The 17,250-nt window shown below is 32.4% G+C and overlaps 3 protein-coding genes across 3 annotated transcripts in view; 2 read left to right on the top strand and 1 right to left on the bottom strand.

Annotated features, from left to right (window-relative positions):
• Positions 1-966: 966 nt before the first annotated feature.
• On the top strand, positions 967-3,842 carry LOC108748947 (arf-GAP with dual PH domain-containing protein 1-like). The gene is made up of 6 exons (XM_018487387.1): positions 967-1,146; positions 1,534-1,759; positions 2,290-2,488; positions 2,549-2,908; positions 2,981-3,203; positions 3,279-3,842. The coding sequence occupies exons 1-6, from the start codon at positions 1,065-1,067 to the stop codon at positions 3,344-3,346; spliced, it is 1,158 nt and encodes a 385-aa protein (XP_018342889.1). The 5' UTR covers positions 967-1,064; the 3' UTR covers positions 3,347-3,842.
• Positions 3,843-4,121: 279 nt separating this feature from the next.
• On the bottom strand, positions 4,122-7,497 carry LOC108748949 (N-acetyltransferase 9-like protein). The gene is made up of 10 exons (XM_018487394.1): positions 7,274-7,497; positions 7,075-7,184; positions 6,688-6,744; positions 6,087-6,227; positions 5,925-6,019; positions 5,082-5,171; positions 4,800-4,993; positions 4,598-4,710; positions 4,445-4,515; positions 4,122-4,380 (listed from the first exon to the last, which is right to left on the bottom strand). The coding sequence occupies exons 1-10, from the start codon at positions 7,348-7,350 to the stop codon at positions 4,216-4,218; spliced, it is 1,113 nt and encodes a 370-aa protein (XP_018342896.1). The 5' UTR covers positions 7,351-7,497; the 3' UTR covers positions 4,122-4,215.
• A 1,771-nt stretch (positions 7,498-9,268) lies between these two features.
• LOC108748948 (homeobox protein TGIF2LX-like) overlaps positions 9,269-17,250 on the top strand; it is a 44,839-nt gene continuing 36,857 nt past the window's right edge. Inside the window, exon 1 of the mRNA XM_018487392.1 lies at positions 9,269-9,350. Within this exon, the coding sequence (XP_018342894.1) occupies position 9,350 (1 nt within the window). The 5' untranslated portion in view covers positions 9,269-9,349. The remainder of the gene's footprint in view (positions 9,351-17,250) is intronic.

Raw genomic sequence — 17,250 nt, 5'->3', positions numbered from 1 at the left:
TTTTATTATATAAATGTTCCATAAATAAATATGCATACTTGTAAAGCTGTAATACAAAAATTACAATTTTTTTTCTCTACAGTTATCATCTGTTAATAATCAAACTTTGACGATAACACTAAAATCATAATTTTAAAGAAAATTTTTAAGTATTATCGAGTTCTAAATGCATAAATTCATCTATTATACTAATAAAATAAGTACAATATTATCAGTTTTTAACTCTTAATCACTTCAATATTCACAAGGACGCGAACTCCCATAAGGATGTCGGTCTCTAATAGTATCTTGTTGATGACGAAACTAAGAATTAATCATAAAATTAGTACCATATTATTAGTTTCTTATGTTTCCACCAATGTAGATTAACTTTAATTACGGTTCAACTTAGGTCGGAATCAGACTACGTATTGAAGAATGAGATTAAAGATTAAAAATTGAAATTTCACCAATGAGGACAAAGAAGTTTTGGCTCCTTTTGTTCTGATTGGTCAAACTTCAATCTTTCTAATTCTGTCTAATTCCGGCCTTATTCTTTGTCTTTTTCCAGTTCTAAAGATTAGAAAAAAACGAAGAGTAAGTAGAATCGAGATTAAAGTTAATCCACATTGGTGGAAATGAATATTAATCACTTAAATTTTAACAGACACGCGACTTTCATAAACGCCGACTGTCTTTAATAATATTTCGTCGGTGACTAACGGCTTCAATGCTAGAGAATGATTGATTCACACGTTATTTCTTAAGGTACATTTTCACGAAACTCATCAAACTGGCTGTTTCAGCAAATCCATCAGATGTTGACCAATAAAATTATCAATTTTCAGTAAATTCATTCACAATTTTCAACTCATTTCAAAATACACGATAGACCTCCAAGGCTGCATTGTGAATGGCGGACCAATTAAAAGTGGCTGTTTCGTGTCTTGACTCTGAATATTCTGATTAGAGGGTCTTTACTCTTATATTCGCTCCTATGACGTATGTAAACACGGGTCTCCTGTCATCGCATATGAATTGTGAATCTCGCCGTTCCCATTCATCCAGTTTACCAATGTTTTAAAATGGCGGACGCGAACGAGAAGTTGCTAGCGGAACTTCTGAAAAAGTCTGGAAACAATGTATGCGCGGATTGCGGGGCCAAGAGTAAGTGTATTTCTTCAAAGATCTCATTTATCTTAAATCGTCACTAGCGAACGAGACTCGTTCGGCCGCGACGTACGTTTTAACCTCTTGACGTTCGTCAGACGATGTTTAGACATTTGTTTTTACAGCGACATTAAATTTTACGATAATATAACGTAAAGTCGCTCGAGATTGGTCACTACTTGTGATACCTGATATTTAACATTGTGCGGTATCACGAGCTCCAACGACCGTCGAATTTGATAGTATCTATAGTATCGTTAACAGTAATAGTAAAATCCCCCTCCCACTTCTCTCAAACTCATTGAAGTTTCTTTTACTAGGGATATGATATCTTTCATTCATTTCGCTGCATGTTATTGACCGTAGTGTCATTTTATATTTTAGATCCAGAATGGGCATCTTACAATATAGGTATATTCGTTTGTACAAGATGTGCCGGTGTACACAGATCTATGGGGGCACATATTTCAAAAGTGAAGCACTTAAAATTAGATAGATGGGAAGATTCTCAAGTGAGTAGGATACGTGAAGTAGGTAATAATAAAGCAAGAATGCGCTACGAAGAACGTGTGCCCTCGTGCTACCGCAGACCAAATCCAAATACTCCACAGTGAGTTATTGAACGTTTGTATGGTTTTCCTGTTTTAGTCATCATTTTATGACACATTATTCATGACACAATTATCAGCTAGCTTTTACACAAATTATCTTTTAAATAGTATTTTTATTGGATATTGTACAAAGTATTTGAATTATTAGAAACTAATTTACGAATCTAGATTCCCCACAATGAGTTATCAAGCATTTGTATGGCTTTTCTGTTGTTATCATCTTATAACACATTTATTTATGATACAATTATCAGCTAGCAGTTATATAGATTATATTTTAAACAATATTTTTATTGGATATTATACAAAGTGCTTGAATTATCAGAAACTAATTTACAAATCCAGATACCTCAGAGTTATCGAATGTTTGTGTGGTTTTCCTGTTTTTGTTATCACTTTATGACACATTTATTCATGATACAGTTATCAACTAGCAGTTATATATAGATTATATTTTGAATAATATTTTTATTGGATATTATATATAAAGTACTTGAATCATCAGAAACTGATTTACAAAATTTATTAGAGTTTTAGTTGAACAGTGGATAAGAGCAAAATATGAGAGGGAGGAATTTTGTCATCCTGAAAGACAAAATCATTATGTATCAGGATTTATGGAAGGGTTTTTAATGAAACGTGGAAAGGAAGATTCACGTTACCATCCTCGTAAGTTTGTACTTTGCGAAGCGGAGGATACACTCAAGTATCATGTTAAAGAAAATAAGGTAATTTAAATAAGACGCAAGTCTAGGAGTGCAAATATTTAATATCGCATTTACTTTAAGGAACCCAAAGCAGTTTTAAGGATATCAGAATTAAATGTTGCATTTGCACCACCTAAAATTGGCAATCAGAATAGTCTTCAATTGTCCTTTATGAAAGATGGCACGACGAGACATATCTATGTGTATCACGAGGATCCGGAAGTAATCACGAATTGGTACCTTGCCATCAGGTGTGCGAAACTGCACCGCTTACAAGTAGCGTATCCAGGTGCAAATGAAAATGAATTACTGTCGCAACTTACGAGAGATTTCTCACGCGAGGGCTTTCTATGGAAAACTGGTCCAAGACATACAGACGCTTATAAAAAAAGATGGTTTACCTTAGATGGTAGAAAACTCATGTATCATGACGATCCTATGGTATATCCTAATTTTTACTTAATGCTTGTGTTATTTAACAGTCTATATTGTTATCTTTTTTTCTCTTTTAAGGATGCACATCCGAAAGGTGAAATCTTTCTGGGTCATAGTTCCGAAGGCTTCGCAGTAAAAACGGGCGTACCACAAGGTGCTAGAGATCAAGGATTTTCGTTTACTCTTGAAACACCTGATAGAACTTACTTGCTCTCTGCGCAAAGCGATGATGATAGATCGCAATGGATTAGCGTGATCCAAAAAGTAATAGATAAACCACTAACGCCACAGGACGCGACCGGTAAGCCGGTAACCGAAACGTATGTCAGATTTAATTCGAGAAAATGTGTATGTATACGTTGGTTTTCATTTACAGTAGCGGCGAGACTCGTAAGAAAGCGTACAACAAGCGGAACAATGAATATATTTTCGTCCACGAGATAGGGCTGGATTCCTCTTAGACGTCTTTCTTAATTATATGCCGGTAATCGAATCGTATCGAAATAAATAAATATATGACTCAGCACACATGCGAAACGACATGTATAGCTTCGAATTATTTACTCATCTTGTTACTGTTGAGTCATGTATTTATCTTGCACACGGTAGTTGCATAGAGACATAAGACATAGATGCATAAGACTGCTCGAAGATGTTGATCAACGTTGATAAACTGCAAGCACCACTTCTCGGTAACATTCTTGCGTTGAAAATAAAGCTTGTGTCGCTTACCATCGAAACGCGTAGGCAGGCAGTATCGTAACAATATTACAAGGAATTTTTACTTAGCAATAATATTGTGTGTGATACTTGTCTCTGACAGTGTAATTTCGGAGCACTGAAAAAAATTCTCTTCCAAAAGTTGGATCTAATCTATTACAGAACAATCTACTGAACAGCAAATCTAGCTTAGGATAGACATTTATTTAAAAAAATCACTGATTCGCAGTATTTTCTTTCCTCTTTTTTTTTATTAACTTAGTATCAGCTGGTTTATTTAGATTATTATTATAATTTAGGCCACAAGTGATAATGATACACAATCTGTACATAAAAAATAAATTATGAGGGCCTATCATTCTTCATTTTCATTCTTCAAAAGTATAAAGAATAACTCTGTCCTATGCTATTCCTATAAATAAAGCTACATCCGGAAATGAATAAATAATGAATTGTTTATACGTGTACTGATTATGCATTGAATATTGTGATATTTCTTGAAATATTTCATTGATAGTAAAAACAATGATGATTGATATAGATTATAGAGTAAATAAGTATTATTTGTGATATGTATTTGTGTGAAAGAGATTTCAGTACTTTACTTTCTGCTCGTGTTCAGAAACAGGTAAATTTTTCAAATAACATAGAATATTGACCCAACAGAAAGCAGCAATACTGACATATGTCACTCGAAAAGATGGCGGAATTAATAGAAAGTTGACAAATTGTACTGGCAACCAATATCCGCATGAAGTCTGGAAAACAAAAATATATGTAATTCCCGTAATATAGAATTTTCGCGCGAATTGGAAAACAAACCTGGAAAGTGTGCACAAATTTAATTTTGCATTCTTGAAGGAGATCAGACTTAACTTCCATTAAACTCATACCTGTAAGATTTATGAATCAAACTTATTATTCTATCACGAACAAATTAAACATTCTTCACATAAGGCGCTCAAAGATACGAACTGATAAAGAACAAGATAAGTAACGGTGGTGTTAAGATAAATTGATCTGCAAAAAGTTTCTTTAATACAATCTTGGTGGATTTTCCACTATAAAACGTATCCAGCCATTTGTACCTGTCGTTAATATTTAAGAATTAATTTATAAATTCATTACGAAAATTGTATAAGCACTTTACACCATTTAATGAACGTTGTCGAAATACCATCCGTGTAGCATTGGTCCAGCTAAGAGGCAACCAAAGATGGCATATCTTTTCAATTGCGGCCAGTTGTAAGTTGCAGAATTAGAATTTTTATCTACGAGATCTAACATCTCGCAAAGTTTTTGTATTTGGATTAATACCGGTCCTTTGATGTTAGAAGAAACTTCAGAGTCTACGGTAATAGGCTGTATCGGCTACAAGAGCACAATCCATTCGTTAGCATAAATGATATAGAAGAATTTGTCGTATTCTACATAAAAGAATCCGAATTGGAAATTGCACCTTTGACATCTTAGTGAAACTCTGTCGGATGAACTCGGCGCTCGTATAGAAGAAACCATACACCATTGAATTAAACAACAAAGGTCTTTTCTGCATAATATTGCTTACAACTCGAAGAGTCTTCATCAATGACATATTTTGTCTTATTCTGCTACAATCACGACTCTTATGTCTTATTACTTGTTTCAAGATATTCACGTTTCAAGATGCGTTATCAAATAAGCAAGATATTACTGTTACGGTTTTACTAGCGTTAAATAAGGAATTAAATGGATACTGACACTGATACTGACTTGAGTGCAAAAGCCGCACTACCCATTTAGACTCAATTACGTTCAATCATGACTCAACTATATCAATTGTATCGCATCAACATGTGCTCTCTTTCTCGCTTATCTCTCAAATCCTTATTGTAAGTGAACGTATGCATTGAATTCTTATATTTAAAAAAATTCTACACATTTTTTTTATAGTATAAAGTCATATAATTACAAATAAATTATATTAAATTTGCTTTAATAACAACTATAGTTAATTAGATATAACAGATTGTAATTCAGAATGCAACCAACTCGTCCAATCAGAAGATGTTTCCTTCTCTAGGGTAACTTCTCGAAAAACATCACTTCTTTCCTCCTAAATTATAATTTTATCATTAGGTATTTAATTAGAGTTTCTGTTAAAAATGGCTAATACATATCTATACATGCCTATAAAACGATTGATAGTCTAATTTTAAGTTTAAACAAATAGCTACATTGAATCAATAAGATTTCGAAGAAATTTTAGACATAATTGTTTAATGCTAAACGTGTGATAAAAAAATCATGCCTCTTAACCCACCTCTCGGAAACCAAGTTTCTCAAACATTTTTATGCTCACTGCATTGTCTAATTTGATTTTGGCGCAAAATTTGTTAACATTTAGCGTCTCAGCACCTGTTACAAAAGTAGATATAAATTATAAGAATGTTAAATCCAATAATTGTTATAACAGTCGAATTACCATAGAGTAACATTAATATGATAGATTCCCAGCCTCTTCTTTTGCCTCGATTAGCTTCCTCAGCTATCATAATTTCTATTTCAGCGACGCAGAGTCCCTGTGAGTCGCGCAGAAATAAATTTGTATCTCCCATCATGGCATCTGAAATGAATTAGTGAAAGAAGTTAGATATTATAGGTGTAGGTATATAGGGTTCCTACAACAATAAGCGCTTTTCATTTAGTGATACAAATTGATACAAACATCATTCCATCTTTCTTGATATTCAGAAAATAATAAAGATAGAATGACACTTGTTTTGACTTGTTTCGAATGCAAAGCAATCAATAATTACTATTATTATATAAATTCTAGGAATGCATACAATGAATTCCCTTATAAATACTCCTTCATTTTATTCTCGTTCACCAAATATTAAACAATAGATAAAATGATATGTGGAATATTCGAGATACAAACTACAAGACTGTATTTTATACAAGACTGTATAAAATAGACTGTGCTCCAAAATTCATTGTTAAGAATGTATAGTGTACGTGTCATAAACTATAACTTTCAACACTGAAAAAATTTGATACACAACTATAATCTATGTATATACCTATTTCATTTTGGGTTGTCAGGTAGACATGTTTGTCCAATATGATAAAAGTGCATTCTGTAACCACAGTTAAAATCACATTTTATATAGAAATTATATTTTATGAGAATAGAAGCAAATATTTCATTACTGGCTAGTATTGAATACAAAAAATAAAGTAATATGAAAAAAGAGAAAGAAGATACACAGAAATCATTTAATGCAACATTCTAACATAATTAATTATTGTGATAGAATCAATAAATCATTTTACCCTGAAAAATCAGAGTAGTGTATAAAGTACGTTAAAGTTAATAATTGATTCATCCATTTATATGAAGAATAGATAAAAACTGATAAAGCATTTACGTCTAAAGGGTTTTGCTAGCCTATATGCTAGATAATTACTATCCTCGTCCTCCAACCAACGTTTCTGCATCTTGAATTCCTCCTCCAGCGTCAATGGCTCGGAACTTGTCAAGTACTGCAGAATAGGATTTTTCATCCATTCATGATATCTGAACATAATTCGAGATAGCATGTCAGTTATATTTTGATCATCTAGTTAATAAAACATTAAATATAAAAAGATAGTTTATATACAAACTTTATAACATGTTTTTCTTGATACGGTACTAAAATGATATTTGTTCCACTGATACGAGTATTCATATTTTTTCTCATAATTATTGACAACAATTAAATAATTTAATTAAAAAAATTGATAATAATTATTCAGACTACTCGCACTTTCAAAACCAATGAAATTAGGCTTATTCGGCTTATTTTTTTACATAAAACGAAAGAATCTAGCAGAAAAAAGCATCGCTCTACACCGCAAACCGAGACATTAAAGCTAGTCACACACACTTTCCGTAACAGTAACAGTAAGGTTTTCAACCAATCGCGTTGCTCGATTCGGTCGTCCGTAACCGTAGCAATCGAGCAACCCGATTGGTCAAAAACCCACGTTAAGTTTATGTGTACAGCACAGACTCTTGCATAACGCATGAGACATAAGAAATTAGACCAATCAGAGTTCTTTATTTTATGGAAAGGAAGGAAACGGAGGACTTTGATTGGTACATTTTCTTATGCATTACGTGTTATGCGTTATGCAAGAATCTGTGCTCCTCGCTTTATGGTTATAGAAAGTGTGGGTTCAATAGTCAGACCTTATATTTAAAGCTTCCTTAAATTTATCTTCAGATACTCTACGAATTATTTCATTGGCTATTGAGCATCTAAAGATAAATTTAAGAAAATATAGGAATTTAAGGAACCTTAAGTACAAGGTCTGGTTATGGGTGCATTAAGTGCATCCAGAAACACGATTGCTCATTGAGCGCTCAGTGAGCTCTTGCATTTGATTGACATATTCCATTAGATCTAAAAATGTAGACCAAAGAGATAAAAGAGCTTATTGAGCTCTCAGTGAGCGCTTGTGTTTTTGGATGCACCCATCTAGAACGACAACCGCTCATTGAGCGCTCAATGAGTTCTTTTATCTGATTGGTCTATGTTTTAGAATCTAGTGGAACATCAGATAAATCAGATAAAAGAGCTCATTGAGCGTTCATCATTATGAATTCACCCTATGAATACAGAATTAAGCCGGTATTCATAGTCGATTCTTATGTTTGAGGTTGTCTTAAGTTCAGTCTTAAGATATTATGAACCATGAATTAGAGAGCCGCATTAGCGACTTAAGACATTATTTAAGACGGTCTTAAAATAAGAACCGACTATGAATACGGGCCTTAAGATGCTAATATGACTCTCTGATTGGTTCATGCTCTAGCTTAAGACCATCTCGAATTTTGAGCAACATTTATGTTTTTTCCATAAATGGATTCCGCTCTAAGACTGGTATTCATAGTCTGTTCTTATTTCAAGACTATCTTAAGTAATGTCTTAAGACGCTAATACGGCCCTCTGATTGATTCGTGACTTCTTAAGACTGTACTTGAGATCTTGAATATAAGGGGGTCGATTGTGGATTTTGAATGGAGGTGAAAATTATAAAAGTGAGCAGAAAAGATTACTAGGTATTGATCAATTAAATTATGAATACTCTAATGAATTTGCTCATTTTTATAATTTTCACTTTATTTGAAGACACACAATCGATCCCAAGATTCACTTAAGAATACCGGCCTAAGGCAAGAGCAAGAAAATAAGAATTAGGTTTAAGCAAGGCAAACAGTTTTATGATTTCTGATAGGTTGAAATTTGTTATTTCCTGTTTCTATTGCCTGTGTTTTTCATTGTGTTTCCGGCTTTAGATGTGCGCTTCAATGGTTGCGTTCAACGGACTCAACAATTGAGTGATCGGTTGTTATTTATTGGTGCATTCCTTTAGATTATCCAATCAACATTTTAGATCTAGAAAAATGCATTAATAGCAGTGAGCGCTCAACTTGTGTCTGCTGAACGCCGGCATATGTCTTCTACAGTATAGTTTATGTTATATATACTATAGGTTTTTATTTTACTGCCACAATTCGATGCGTTTTGGTACACTAAACTTTTCCTGTCATTGGAGATCGTGTACCGCGCTCTTGATAGCTGTCAAGCGGCAAAGAAAATATCGTGCTGACGAGATACCAGGTATAGCCACTGGAATAGCAACATCGGGACGCAATAACACGGAGAAGAAGACTGAACGAGTATCTCACGCACCAGTAAGTGTTGTCTTGTATTTCTTTAGCTGTTGCGACTTCACACCACGAGGTCTATGCTATCGCGTCGTTTTGCGAAAACTCGCGCCTTGGCGCCATGTGAGAGTGACAAGACCTTCATGCGTGTTTCACGCGGCACGTGCATTGGAGTATATTTTCGCGTTTAACGCGTATCCTGAATTTTGACAAATAGAAACCCTTCCCCCCTTCCCCTTCGTTTTGAATCGAAACGATGTGATAACGATGTGCAACCACGTTTTCGATACTGCCTATATTTTGACTTGATCACCGGTATTTGACAGGTGTATGTGTAATACACGGCTGTAAACATCGACCGACCATACGACTTCATTCCAATTCGTAGCCGCGAGATGCGTCGTCACCGTGCCGGTGAGTGAACGATTTTCCCTCGCTTCGCGAAGCGGCTGTTTTATAACGCGCTTCGTTAATGTAACATGCTGTGTGCGCGCGCGCGCAATGTTCAATGTGCGGGCGATGCGAAATTTTTCTGAGTATGTCGCACGAACAATCTCGTGTAAAGATTTGGAAATGTGTTGGTATTTATATTTTCTAGATAAAATAAATGTGAAAATTATATACATATAAAACAGTTGTGTAAAATCTTTTTATTCAATCGTTTTGTAGCTTGTTTACTATATATTTGTTATTATTTTTTATTGTTGTAACATTTCAACTTAAAAGAATGATAACAAGAATCTCAATTTTTTGGAGTATCTCTTTAAGCGTCCAAGATGATTTATGCAAAGTTTTCTCCCAATTCATTGATTAGTCTGTAAATAAAGAAATATGAAAAAATTTACTTATTTGCTTATTTACAGAGTAAATAATCAGTGGATTGCAATGTAACTTGGTATAAATCATTTCAAATGCTTAAAGAATTTTTCCTAAAAAAAATTGAGACAGTTATTAATTTTTAAATTGAAATGTTATAGGAATAAAATATAATAAATACAATGAATAAACCACAAAAAGTATTGTTGAATAAAAATATGATGTTAACACAACTGTTTTATGTATATATAGTCATATTTTTTTTACAGAATAAATATTAACACATTTGTAACTTTTGAAAGGGACTGTGCTTTAACGGTAGTTATCCATCATGCAAATTTTTCCGAATTATAGGACGCACGTGGTGAGACGTGGCGATACAGAAAATGTGTGTCCTCAGAGTTCCAGCGTTGTGCTGTCGCACAATACATAGGACGCGAAAGTTGAAGTTCATCCAACTTTCTGTGGAATACAAGTCCCACACACACACACACACACACACACACACACGCGCGCGCGCGCAATCATATTATATTAAAATACGTTAGGTTAGTTTTTAGTTTTATCTGCGACCCGCGTCTTATCGGGCTTTAAAAGGTCTCGCCTTAATTAATTATTGTACACGAATATATAAAAAATGCCTAACAATTTCCTCTTCTGTTGACTTTTGTAACAGAGAAAATGTCCACTTGTAGGATCTGACATTTCCACCTTTCGCATTTATTATACAATAAAGAAAGTCTTTTTTTCCATTGTTTTATTATATAGAAGAAAGTTTCCTTATTGCTATTTTCTTATTGCAATACTTATATAAGCAGCTACTGTACTCTCGAAAAATATCGTAAATGCACAAAAATACTCCAGTATACGTCATGTATATTATAGATTTTCCTAATAATTTTATATGTAAGATTTTTTGAGAATAAGGTAGTGCACCTACTGTTGAGGTGATTTCCAATTGCTTGACATTTCTGATATTTCCTTTTCTTAACTTCTTTTGAATTTCATTTTGAATTTCTTTAAGTGAGCGTTTAGATACACATGCACGTAGTCGCGTATTCCCAGCGAACAAACACCGAAAGCGAATGTTCGGACATTCGTATTTGTGTTTGTGAGCAGTTTCTTCTTTTTCTTAATTTTTCACCCCAAATATTAGCATTCAATTAGATTCGTTGCACAGAGCAATTAAACTTGTGCAACTTTTATGTAAAATAATAACACAGAGTTTTGCGATTGGTGTTTGTTTGCTATGTGTACGCACCTTTAGGCTGAGATTTCACCTGACGAATATCAAGCATCAATTTTGATCATGTTTAAGCTGAAAATGAGCGTCGTAGCGTCAGATGAAAAGCGTCAGCGTCACAAAAAAATTTAACCAATAAAACGTAAGCAGTAAGCAAATCGACTAATCACAAGAGTCCATAAGGCCATAAATAGTACGTAAATAGTAGTCACACAATCCAACATGTTGATTTCCTTACTGCTTTCGTCTTAATGTCTTAAATTTGTTGTGATATGGCCTTTATTCTAAGGAAAAGGGGAGAAGGCACCTTTTTACTTTCTTTGTTGAGCCTCGAGTTTTTTTGATTGAAGTATGGATCTGTGTAATTGTTTTGTCGACTACGCTCTCGCGTTTCAACCATAGATTCATATTTTATTTCGCGCGGTGTGTTTGTAAACGTAATAAAAAAACGCGGTACAAAGATCAGTTCGTCCTCGCTTACCAATTCAATCACGCGTCAACTTTTTCACCATAAAAAAAGTAAGTAGTTTTTCGTTCGCATCCTTATTTCAGAATTTGTTGTTATATGTACACAGTAAAAAACTTTATTTTATTTGTGTTGGAAACAGTCCACTCAAATTGTTGTTAAAGTTTGTGTTAAATTTTTAATAAATTTGAATTTAAATTGAACATGTGGTTATATTATTTAAATATTTTGTGATAATTGATATTTAACATTTCTTAGTGTCAAAGTAACAATTTGTGAATAAGTGAATTAATAATAAAAATAATCTGTCTTAAAATATAAGTTTTAAATAAATGAATAAAATATGTGTTAATTTAACATATCATAAATGTTAATTTTACTGAAAGAATATACTTCCACAATTTGCTTACAAATTATATATTATGTTTTTTATGTTAATTTTTTTTTATATAATATTTGTATTACTTTCTAACTAATAGTTTCTAATATTCATCTAATGGTTGCAAGCATCAGCACCATATCTAACATAAATGAGAAGCAGGATACAGCCATGTTATGTATGTATGTTTTATGTTATTGAACCACCTCTAATAACTATTGTTAAATTTTAATATTCATCTTGTTAAATTAATAAAAATTTGAGTGAACTGTTTGGAGCACGTGAAATGTGTTAAATTTAACATAATTTTTCCACTGTATTTTCTGTTCAAACTAGATTCAATCCTAGCTTGACAGCTGGTGTTAGTCTCTTGTATGTAATATGAATCAAGATATAAAATTGTTGTAACAGTGTAGTTTCTAAAAAATGATCCATCAACAATAATAATCAGTAATAAATTAAAGTAAAATTAAAGTAAAAATCTTAAAATTTTTATATTGCTTTGCAAATCATCAAATGTTATTATATTTAAAATATTTTAAACTGCAAATGTACCAATGTTTGGTAGAAAGCATGTATCTCTCCAGTGTCCCATTATCGCAGTCCTATTATTTGGACATAATCTTTATAACTTTTGCTTTACAAATTTGACAAAGAAAAACTGGACTTCTTTTTTGATAAGGAAATCCTTTTTTTTCTCTCTAAATAACTTTGTATTTCACTAAATCATACTTTCAATTTTTCCTTAATAGCAGAAGCCCGACTGAGTCAAATTTTGAGCAATTCTCTTTGTGAAAGTTCAACATGATAAAAATCCATTAAACTATCATCGCCCTGGTTTGCGGAAAGATGTTTCTTTTTTAATTCTCAATTACAAATGCTTGAACATAATCAGAAAGTAAAGTTTTTGTAACTGGAAAACTTTGCTGACTACAAGGATCCGTACTTCACAATACAATTTTCTTCATTCTTAGATAAAATTAGTGGATCCATTCTACAGGTACTTTGAAATTCAGTTTTACATTAAACAATTTACTTCTTGGGATATCATACATTTTTGAAGCAGCTCATTGTGACATGTCTTTATCAGCTTCTTGCATGGCTTTATAAATATCTTCTGGCAAGTAATTCCTTTTGTACAATTTTCTATTATCCTTTTTCATTCTTTTTTCTTTAAAACACATATAAGACTTTACATTTTTAAACATTGTAGATATTGAGAGGTTAGAAAAATGTGCAATCGTAAACAATCTCTTTTTTTAACCTCTCTTTACGAACTTTAATCTCTCTTTTACGAAACCGATATATTTTTTTATCCTTTTAGATATATTTTTAGATATATTTTTATTAAATATTATATATACATATGTATATATTACTTACCTGAATATGCATATTGAAAAATATATAATTATAATATTGTGTACATATTCAGTCAGAAGGAGGAGTACGTTTATGATATTTTTGATTGGACGACCTGGCACTTTACTTTGATAAATAGTATTGATAAATAGATATCTATTTTATTCAATGACCTTTTATAAATTTAACAAAATGAATAATTGATCTTATTCTTTATACTTTATTTCAATTAAAAAAATTGGTTGCTTACCAGTCATCTTTAAAATTCAAAACAGTTTAGTAAATCTTATGAACAGTTTAGTCAGTTTTGACAGAAAAATGACAAATCTTTTGTTTCCTTATTGCAAATATCAAAAAACTCAACAAATAATACTTATATCTGTGTTACATTAAAAAAAATTATTTTTTAATCCTATAAAAAGTATAAATTCAAGAAAATAAATACGTTTGAATACTGTAATTAAAGTTTCAAAATATAAGAAAAAAAATTTTATGTTTCATTTTAATTCGCGTGATGCTTATTTTAGAACTAAAATGATAAAAGTGTCCAAACATATGTGTTCAAGTATTGGTACTTTTACCTTATAATATTTTAAAATATATATTACCTTGTAATATTTTATAATAATTAAAAACTGCTTTTTTATTCTGTTTATTTGTTTTTTTTTCTTACGAGAGAAATTTTGTCAAAAGAATAACTATCTGTAGAATTGTCGACGAATTTTTATTTCAAAACGTATATAAAAACTGTAATATTTTTTACATATGTTCAAAAATTTAAATTTTTTTATAAGCGCAATGTTATTCATTAATACCGTTAATTAAAGCGAGATATTCATTCGACACGAACATCTTGTCAAAGAATGAAAATTCTTAAGGAGGAATTCTTAATTCTTACATTCTGGTAACCACACTAAAAATAAGGCCACACTAATAATTGCTTGTTAAAATTGTGTTTTGTAGTGTGTTATCTAAAAAAAGAAAGTCATCAAGATGACTTTCATATTTTCATATTTTCTATATGGACAATTTTAATAAGCAATCAATCTCTCTCTCTCTCTCTCTCTCTCAAGCAAATACTGAGACATTTAACAGAAAAATGACAACTGTTGCTGTTGTCTTTCCAACATTCTAGCAACCAGCTTAAGCATCTTACATAATTATTTTGATAGTTCTACAAAACTATTTTCAGATTGGTATGTGGCTACAATTTTAAATACTTTAACAAAACCGTTCTTTCTGTGCAAAAAAATTAGCATAATACAACTACTTATTAGCATAATACAAAAGAAATATACACATGTGTATTTGAAATAAAAAATAAATATAAAAGAAAAAAAGACTGACTTGTCTGGTTGCATAAATCACATAATAATCAAGAAACATTTTTAAAAATGAAAAAGATATTTTTTACAATATAAATTATTATATCTGTGTCTCTGTGTGAAGAATTCTTTCTTATGGAAATGGCCTTGCATATGCTGAGAGCTTTGATATATCATTGAGCTATGTAATCAATCATATTTTTAACTTTTTTAAAAAAAATATATAATCTTAAATTGCTTATAAATGTATATTTTTTTACATTATATGTATATGTCATAGTCAAAGTATTAACTTCAGTAAACATATACACTTACTAGTCAATATATTGACTGCAGTAAATGTACATACATTTGAGTTAACACTTTGACTGTGAATGTACATACATACATATATGTATGTACATTCAGCTAAAAAATATTTCATAATTCACGTACGCTTATTCTAGCGCTATTCCTTGAAGAACAAGTTTTGAATAACTTTTTTCTTTTAATGAAACTTAATGAAGAAGACATTCTTAGATAAAACTTATTCACTCAACTGTCTATCTTAAAAAATTGGAGGGAAAAGTTTTAGAGGAGATCCATATATTTAAGTACTTTTTTCAATAAAGATAGGAAAGCTATAAAGGAAAGATAAAAAGGTATAGTTAAATAGATTAACTGAACAATACATTTCAATTTGTTCATTCTCGAATTACTTATCCTGTCTCTGCGATAATTTCAGAATTACTTGAAACTATCGCTAACTAGTTTATTTATCAAAATGTCATGCATTTATATTTTAATTAAGTAAATGATTTTCGTTTACGATATCTTCAAATATTTTGTTCAAAACGTTTAATTGAAATATTAAAAAACTTAATCCGTTGATATCGTAAACACAAAATTAAAAACATGGATAGGTCAAAAAACGAGAAATCTCATTATATTCTATTTCATCTTGTTGAGATTTGGAAAATCATTAGATGCATACACATCCAAATCTTGTGGAATCATGTAAAAAGTCATAAAAAATTTTCATATAAATTTTTACGTCTTCTTACGTATAAAATGTATTTCGCAAAGTAAAGTCAAAAGCGCGACGAGGAAACAAATTAATTTGCGCAGAATCCGATTTTCAGGACGATAATATCATTAGGGAGAGAAAGAGAGGAAAGAGAAGAAGGAGAACCATAACTCGGAGGAATTTAGTTCGAGTTATAGTCCAAGATTAGCAAGTCCGTAAAGTGGGGCGCTCGCGTTATCTGGTCCTGGTCATTGGCCAGTAGCGCGCCGAGAAAAGTGGCGAAAGAATTGCGTAATGCGCTTTCAATAATAATTGCTATCGAAAAGAGAGAAAAGAGAAAAGACTCTCCACGCGTTCGTGCCACCTTCGAGTCCTTTCATTCGTTCATTTCGAGTGTCATTTCGAGGTCCACGCCTCATTCGTCACGCTCGCGAGTTTCGTTTGTTCCGCACAGTTTCTTTTGTCTAAAGAATGCTCAAGAGATTAGACAACTGTTTAGACAACTTCTGATCGGTCCGCCATATTTTTCGGGACTTGCTTAAAATAGATCGAGATAGAATGTGTGAGATAGAATGAGATGCGTGGATATGTCGTTCTATCTTATACACAATTTATCTTATTCTATCTTAAGTAGATCCTGAAAAATGACAGATCAAACGTCCAATCTTTCACTTGAGGATTTTTAGTCTTGCCCATCCGCGTACGCGCTGCCCGTTTCTTCGATATATATCTCGCATATCGAAGTATACTTTCTCATGGATTCGCGATTATCCCAATCGCGGTCAACCTTGAATCGTGTTCTCGGCTGGCGTCGCACGACGAGACGCAACGCAGTGTGGCGACGTGATAAGACGCGCACGACCGGCTGTCAGAAGCGCGGGGCACACGAAGTGGCGCTATCGGTGTTACGTAACTTTTTACGATGAGGTCGCAACTTCTTAGGAGCTCTTCGTCCCGTATCTCTTGTCCCCTCTCTCGAAGAGGAGACAAGACATGCACCGAGCATCGAGCAACGACACGATTATAGACGCTCGCGAACCCGAGATCCTCGACGTTTCGCAAATTGCGCGATTCTTAGAAAAGATATACGCGCGCGCACACAGTTTTGGAATTTAAGCAACTTTTTTTATAACGTCCCTGTAGATATTTTATGAGAAATCCAGGTCGGGATTTATTTGAGTGAAAAATAATGAATATTTTGAATTCATTTCGGTTTGACATTGCAAATGTACTCTCTAAAAGTTATGATGATTCTCAGTAATGTGAATCTCATTCTAAAGAGTGAAATCTTATTCTTAGATCCAGTTTCACTTACGGTTAACTCTTAACT

Source organism: Trachymyrmex septentrionalis, unplaced genomic scaffold, assembly GCF_001594115.1.
Source record: "Trachymyrmex septentrionalis isolate Tsep2-gDNA-1 unplaced genomic scaffold, Tsep1.0 scaffold25, whole genome shotgun sequence".
NCBI lineage: Eukaryota > Metazoa > Arthropoda > Insecta > Hymenoptera > Formicidae > Trachymyrmex > Trachymyrmex septentrionalis.
Note: the sequence above shows the minus strand (reverse complement) of the source record. Positions and strands in the feature narration are given on the sequence as shown.

Coding starts and splice junctions, on each gene's coding strand:
- LOC108748947 (XM_018487387.1), top strand. CDS start 1,065: ATGGCGGACGCGAACGAGAAGTTGCTAGCGGAACTTCTGAAAAAGTCT. Junction 1,147..1,533: donor CGCGGATTGCGGGGCCAAGA/GTAAGTGTATTT, acceptor TTTATATTTTAG/ATCCAGAATGGGCATCTTAC. Junction 3,204..3,278: donor AACGCCACAGGACGCGACCG/GTAAGCCGGTAA, acceptor TTTCATTTACAG/TAGCGGCGAGACTCGTAAGA.
- LOC108748949 (XM_018487394.1), bottom strand. CDS start 7,350: ATGAGAAAAAATATGAATACTCGTATCAGTGGAACAAATATCATTTTA. Junction 6,228..6,687: donor GACAACCCAAAATGAAATAG/GTATATACATAG, acceptor AATTCATTTCAG/ATGCCATGATGGGAGATACA. Junction 6,020..6,086: donor CATATTAATGTTACTCTATG/GTAATTCGACTG, acceptor CTTTTGTAACAG/GTGCTGAGACGCTAAATGTT.